Here is a 7149-nt window from a genome sequence, read left to right as displayed (position 1 = left end):
AAATAAAATATTATGGCCAATATTAAATTGTGAGCTTTACATGAGTTATTGATTTAATGATACACAAAAGAAGCCTGACTACAAAAAGGTTAGTGCCACTTTTGCAAAAATGCCTTGTCATTCTGTTGCRCAAGTCCTTACCTTTTCACCTCAATAGCTCCAGACTTAGCTGATTTATTGCTAGGTTTGATCTTTTATGCAGTGCTTGAAGTTGATGTGTTGGTATACTGTCACAAAAAGATTTCCTTTGTCGTTGGGGCACACCTGTGGTCTGAACAGTATATGTGAATGACACGTGGCGTGGCCACACCAGCAGATAACAGCAGTGCCGTGGGTTAGATGAAACCAAGTTATACATTCATTTGTTCGAATCACTCATTTACCATGTTTTGAGAACTTCATGTAACAAACTGTGACAATACTGTGGAAGAATTTCCTTCAAGGGATTAATTAATACTTTTTTCTATTTTCACGTTGTTTTCAGATGGCAAACGAAGCCAACCCCTGCCCCTGTGACATCGGAGATCGGTCTGACTATGGAGGGCTCGGCCAGGAGGTCCAAATTGAGCACATCAAAGCATACGTAGTAAAACCCTCCACTGCGTCYGACAAGGCTGTTGTTGTCATCCAAGACATCTTTGGATGGGAGCTTCCCAACACTCGATACATGGCTGATATGCTGGCTGCCAACGGATACACGTGTGTAAAGATCTGCCATTTGTAAAAATGCAGCCCAGTAATGTGGTTTGGTCTGTAATTTGAGCGGTTTTTCTGTCGTTTTGCTCCGAGCAGGGCCGTTTGCCCGGATTTCTTTGTCGGGAAGGAGGCGTGGAGTCCAACTAAAGACTGGTCAGGCTTTCAAGAGTGGCTTAAAGACAAGAACCCAACAAACATTAACAAGTAACTAGAAAATGTGGATTCTCTGTGACGATGCAGCGGGTTCTGAGCGTTGAACGATTAGCAAAAGGGTGGCTTGAAGCTAAAAGTTGCAAAAAGCTAGCGAAGACCTAAAAGTAGCAYGGGACAGAGWGCACTGACACAGACTTCAAAGAGAKGACTTTTAAAGGAATTAACAAGATCCTAATGGGTGCAAGTTGCATCTTTTAAAATTACATTTTGATGCCATGACTAAACTAGCAAAATGTGCAGAGGTAGTTAGGTTGGATTTATAAACTTTACTTTTTAAAAAATTTCCATTACAGAGAGGTTGACGCCGTGCTGAAGTATCTGAAACAGCAGTGTGGAGCCAAACACATTGGAACAGTGGGGTTTTGTTGGGGAGGTGTGGCCACACACTACCTGTCSTTGCAATATCCAGAACTGAAGGCTGGAGTGTCTCTTTACGGTGAGCCGTTATAACGGTGTAAAAAACAAACCAACAAAAAAAAAAACGTACGCAGCAAACCGTTTCTAATGGAGTTTGATACTGTACAGGAATAGTCCGCGAAAGAGAGGACCGATACGAGCTGAAGAGCCCGACGCTGTTCATCTTCGCAGAGAACGATTCTGTGATCCCTCTGGACCAGGTTATTGTCATTTTAAGAGTTTTGAYATGTGGAAGATGTGGTCAGCATCTAAAAATACTTTTTGCWTATTAGGTCAGTGCCCTGGAAGCAAACCTGAAGGAGAAATGCACCGTGGACTTCCAGGTGAAAATATTTCCAGGACAGACCCACGGCTTTGTCCACCGCAAGAGGGAGGACATCAACCCCGACGACAAGCCCCAGATCCAGGAGGCCAGAACAGACATGCTTAACTGGCTCAACAAGTACATATGAAATAAAGGGCGAAGCAGTAAAAGTCTGCTAAACGTTGTACTAGTATATCAATTATACTACATTAATCAAAGGATGCCTTTTGRAAAGTTGTATTGTTGATTGACATTCCAGTTTTGTTTGAAGAAAACAACGTATTTTTAACATAAATTATGTTTTAGCTGTAAAATTAAATGAAGTGAAAGACATTTTCTTCAGGCCATAGTTGATTAAATGTGGCAGCCGTTTTCAAATGATTAACTTAAAGACAATTGGTGTCTAAACATCTGATGTGATTAAAAAATGATTAAATTAGGAACTGAATACAATAAAACGRAAGATTTTTGAAACTTCAGCTGACCAACGTTTTATTGATGACTTTGCTACTAACAGAACTTGTACATGTTTGTATCAAATGATAAATAGCATTACGCAGTGCGGTTTGGACATGGAGCAGGAGGCCAAAGCCCTCTAGAGCAGCTTAGGGGTTCAGGCAGCAGCAGGGGGCGCTCTTCAGTCCTCGCTCTCTCCTGGGTTTCGGATGTCATCTATCTTGAGGATCATTTTGACCACCTGGGTAGCCAGCAGGATCTGCTGTTTCTTGCCAATCAGGGTTTCGATCACATGTTGCTGCTTCATGTCTGTACAGGAGCAAACAAAGACCTAATGTATCATCTTTTTTTTTAAACAAAGTGCAGGACTGTGATTTGGTGGATTATGTTATGTCGACACATTTGAGTTCAAAACATTGCAGCAGATTTAATGTTTTTTTTTTTTTTTACCGTTGGTGTTTTTCTGTAGACAGTCAATGCCAAGGAAGGGGTTGTTCTCTCTGACTTGTTTGGCTCGGACCTCTGTCATGGTCTGGATGGGGTTCAGCCCGCTGTTCTCAGCCAGTGCCATGGGGATGACCTCTAGAGCGTCYGCAAACGCCCTCATGGCGTACTGCTCCAATGATGGACACTGGCAAAGAGAAGTTGTAAGGTTGATCAAMAGATTTTAAAAAGTTTCTTTGTTGTTTTGAATRAAGTGTTTTCAAGTTCTCACCTTATCTGCAGCCTGGTTCACAGCCAGGGCGCACGCAATCTCYGAGGCTCCGCCTCCGTACACAACACGGTTGTCTCTGACCAGATTACGAATTACGCACAGAGCATCATGGAGAGCGCGCTTAGCCTCTTCGATGATCTGATTAGGAAAATTTAAAGGATGGACTTGATCATCATCAGGGCTCATGCATGTTTCAGTAAGTTAAATTTAAGACCTYTTAAAGACCTTSTAAGACCATTAGGAATATATTTAAGACCAAACCGTCGCATTAACAAAAACATTCAAATGGTCCCAGAAATGTTAACAGATAAACCTTTTATTGCTATCAACTTAGCTATGAAAGATTATTTAATACAAGAACACCGAATTATTTTAATGTAACAATCATATCTATGAGACCTTCACCTCAACTGCTGTGGACCACTTCCAAATGAGTGCAAAAATCACTGATTCTTGCCTGCAGTTATCACAGGATTTCTAATTTAATCCCTACAAAGACTGGTTGCAAACTAAGCACTTCAGGAAGACMGATCACACCAACCTCTGATTACTTTGCTTTACACTATTTATGCAGCCAACGCTTCTCGGGAATGATTAAAAGTAAAAACAATTAGGACTTGACATATGAATATTTAAGACTTTGGATGAAAATCTGGGTGTTTTAAAAAAAAATTTAGGCCTAAAATTTTCATTTTTTTTAGACTTTTTAAGACCCTGCACCAACCCTGAATCATGCTCCAGAATAAATGAGTGGCTTCAGCAGAGGTCTGTAGAAGCTTACCATTTTGTTACCCCCACGGATGAAAATGGTCACAGCCCTGGTGTTCTTGCACTCCTGAATAACCAACATACGATCTTTGGTTGTACCAAATGAGATCTCCTTCACCACGCCAGCCGTGCCAAGCTTCTCTGTTGTGAGCTCACAGAACCTCGGCACGATTCGGCCTCCTGTGGCTATGGCTATCAACTGCAGGGAAATTACATAAAATTGGTAAGTTTTTAAAATCAGCCAAAGTATCTTTCAGTACAATCTTATGAAATGATAAACTAAAAGTGATGAATAAAGGAATAAATAAATAATAAAAAAAATCATCTCTTACCTCAATTTCAGGCCCTCCAACCCAGCGAATGGCAGGCAGCTCATTCTGCAGCAGAAGGTGGTTTGCCTCATCATCAAAGCCCCACTGGCAGATGGCCAAGTTAGCACCGGTGCTTTTGACCTTAAATTAAAACACGTTTTATTTTGATGTTTTAAACTACAAAACCCAACAAGAACGAGTACCAACCTGCTGGATCATCTCCTCAAACTTTTCTTTTTCGTATTTCTGGAGGGCTTTGTAGTCCTCAACTGAGGTCACATCCAACTTATGCTTGGTCTTGGGTTTAGGGGGCTCAAACGGGCAGGTTAGAATAGCCAGTTTAGCATCCTTAAGGACCTGTTTAAATGCAAATGGAAATAAGTTAGCCCAGTTTAGGGCTGCATGATATTAGGAAAACCTGCGATGTGCGGTAACTGCTTAAAATTTCAATGATGATATGACGTGCGATAAATAGGGATGTCTCGATCCAGATTTTTTGGCTCCCGATACAATCCGATTTAATGATTAGTCTTTCCAATACAGATCCAATAGCTTTATTTTTTTCTTTCCAAGTGACAAGGTTGGTAGTATTAAAGTGAGCCCTGCTGTTCCCACCACGAGAAATTTCCAGTTTGCAGATTTTGCAAGATGCAGTTTCAGCATCATTGTTTTCCATTAAAAAGTCTTCCCACACTGTGGACATGGTTCTAGGGTTGGGCGATATTGGCAAAAAAATTAATCACGATTAATTGTGGTATTTAGCSGATAACGATTAATTTGACGATTAATCTCCTGGAGTCCCTGGACACCCTTATGTCCTAGTCAAATGACCAATTTAGTGGGAAATATTTGCTCTTCATAAAAATCTGTTCCAAATTGTCAAAATTAAAGACTTCGGGCTATACATCAAATTTTAAATTGTGTTGATAGATAAATAAAATTACAGAATTTTTTTTAAATGTTCGTCATATTTGAAGCGGAGAGGAGCATTGAGCAGACCAACCAGGGAAATATCCAGTCAATCTGCCTGGTGGCATTAATCGTATTAATTGTCAAGTGCCAAAAAATAAACCGATTAATGTTTTTCTGACGATTAACTGCACACGATACGATTATGCCCAACCCTATTGCACACTTGTGTGCGTCTTGACTTCTTAATGGCAGTTGTAAAGCATGATGATGCTGAAAACTGGATTGGCCCGTTCACATGACTAAATCCGATTCTATCCGATTTTCAAAAAATGGGCGTTATCTGCCACCAATACCGATACTGACTATCTGATTGGGACATCCCTAGAGATAAATGATAAATGGACAAATATACAAGTGTTTGTGTCTTTCTGCTTTGGGTTCAGAGCAAAAAAACAACTAATCATTTTTATTCCAGAATGATTTTTTTTAAAATACGAAGAGATCCATCCAATTGGCCAAATACACAAAGGGCTCAATTTGACTGATGAAATACTTCAAGTTCCATCTGAGTGACAAAGTGCATAAATGCAAACTTTTGAGCCAAAGATTTATTGCAGTTTTTTGCGATATGCATACTGCCCAGCCTGTTATCGCGATGATGAAAATAAAGTTTTGATATAATGTGCAGCTCTAGCCCTGTTATGGATAGTATTGTATAATGTACCTCAAAGTSATACTTGAGTAAAAGTACAATCATCATAAAATTGCTTTGGTAAAAGTTAAAATCTCCACTAAGAATATTTATTTAGTGAAAATCATAAAGTATCTGATATTTTCGTACTTAAGTATTAACTAAACCATTTTTAAATCACAGATTAAAACTCTTCTCTTTAAACACCTTATTCAGTTTAATCACCATCTCCCATTAACCCTATTTTTGTAGGATGTTTGGTTTTATACAATGTTTTTATTTGTTAATTGTTATGTAGGCTATTATGTTTTAATGTTAATTTATTCTGTGCTTTATTCTTTTTTGTTTTATTGCATTGTATTTAAATTGTACTGTGTCCTTGAGTGGTATGAAAGGGCCTTCAAATAAAATGTAATAAAAGTAAAAGTATTGCGTACAAATGAGCCGTTAGATTTTCCAAAATACATTTATTGGTAGGTGCTCTCCAAAAAATGTTGTTTTATAAAGACGTGCAGCTGTGATGGATTGTGTACAAACTAATATGGTATCAGAATAGTATATATTTATACTTCGTCAACAATATCTTTGTGTTTTTTCTTTTTTCTTAATTACAATTCAAGAAGATAGGTTGTCATTGTTTTCATTATGTAACTTTGATTTATAAAATGATAACTTTTAGTTAAAAGAAAATATTAAATAAAGAACATTATTATTGTTTATTATCTTGATTAAAGAAAATAAAATGTCTCTTTTGAGGGAGGTCTTCTGAGACCAGGTTCAAAGACAGTTGGAAATGTTTATTCCCGCTCATCCAAACAATTAAATTCACTCTATCCTGGAGGCAGAATTTATTAGGATAGATTTTTTTAAACAATAACAAGCCGAAATGAAAACGGAGAAACGACTTTGTACTTTTTTAAAAAACAGTAAAGCCCCCCCACATACTCGGGCGTACTTCRCTCTGCGGAGGTCAGCGTGGACTCGAGGCGGACTTGAAGCGGCTCATGGAACGCGCAGAGTACGCCCGAGCAAGTGGGAGCCTTAAGTAATAGAAGTAAAAAAGTCGGCTGAAAAAATAATTACTCAAGCGAAGTACAAATAACCAAAATTTCTACTTTACAACTCTGGTTATGGTAAACGTGCATGTAACATTTACCTTTCAACACGTTAACTGATCAAAAAGTTTAAAGKGACATTTTAAGAAGATTCTTTAATCATACCTTTGGCATCTGAGGGTGGCTGAACTCCTTGTCAACGATGACTCCTTTGATGAGCTGTGTGTCCTCCAGCTTCCCTCCCACTTTGCCCTCCACCTTGATGAGCTCAAAGTCCACATCCTTCCTGTCCATGTCAGCCACAGTGAGGATGGCATTCACTGCGATCTCTGCCATCTGTCTGTGGCACCGGTTGATGCTAGAAAACAGCAGTTTTAAAATCTTTAAGAAAGTTTCTCTAAACCTTGAGCACTAAAAGTTGCAGTAGTGTACATTTAATGTTTTACTCAAAGTTATAAATACCAGCTTAGTGAAATGTGTGCACACGTTTAGGTAGTGAGCATACATGACAGTTCTTAAAAGGGATCCACGATTAGTTTTAACATTAGATTTTATTTAATAAACATATATTTTAACTAAAATAAAGACTGTAAAAATACTGTAGGCTGTTG

General features: G+C 38.7%; 2 protein-coding genes across 3 annotated transcripts in view; one reads left to right on the top strand and one right to left on the bottom strand.

Moving 5' to 3' along the window:
* cmbl (carboxymethylenebutenolidase homolog (Pseudomonas)) overlaps nucleotides 1–2109 on the top strand; it is a 3511-nt gene extending 1402 nt beyond the window's left edge. For both annotated transcript variants that reach the window (XM_014002369.1, XM_014002370.1), the window contains exons 2-6: nucleotides 485–699; nucleotides 793–900; nucleotides 1203–1345; nucleotides 1435–1526; nucleotides 1599–2109. In XM_014002369.1, coding sequence (XP_013857823.1) covers nucleotides 485–699; nucleotides 793–900; nucleotides 1203–1345; nucleotides 1435–1526; nucleotides 1599–1778 — 738 coding nt within the window. In that variant the 3' untranslated portion in view covers nucleotides 1779–2109. The remainder of the gene's footprint in view (nucleotides 1–484; nucleotides 700–792; nucleotides 901–1202; nucleotides 1346–1434; nucleotides 1527–1598) is intronic.
* Nucleotides 2106–7149, bottom strand: part of cct5 (chaperonin containing TCP1, subunit 5 (epsilon)) — a gene marked incomplete in the record, with an annotated part of 7817 nt that continues 2773 nt past the window's right edge. Inside the window, 7 exon segments of the mRNA XM_014002368.1 lie at nucleotides 2106–2395; nucleotides 2537–2717; nucleotides 2802–2939; nucleotides 3583–3768; nucleotides 3902–4021; nucleotides 4088–4237; nucleotides 6704–6896. Coding sequence (XP_013857822.1) covers nucleotides 2268–2395; nucleotides 2537–2717; nucleotides 2802–2939; nucleotides 3583–3768; nucleotides 3902–4021; nucleotides 4088–4237; nucleotides 6704–6896 — 1096 coding nt within the window.

This window comes from Austrofundulus limnaeus, unplaced genomic scaffold, assembly GCF_001266775.1.
Source record: "Austrofundulus limnaeus strain Quisiro unplaced genomic scaffold, Austrofundulus_limnaeus-1.0 Scaffold12, whole genome shotgun sequence".
Taxonomy (NCBI): domain Eukaryota; kingdom Metazoa; phylum Chordata; class Actinopteri; order Cyprinodontiformes; family Rivulidae; genus Austrofundulus; species Austrofundulus limnaeus.
This window is presented reverse-complemented; position numbering and strand designations above follow the sequence as displayed.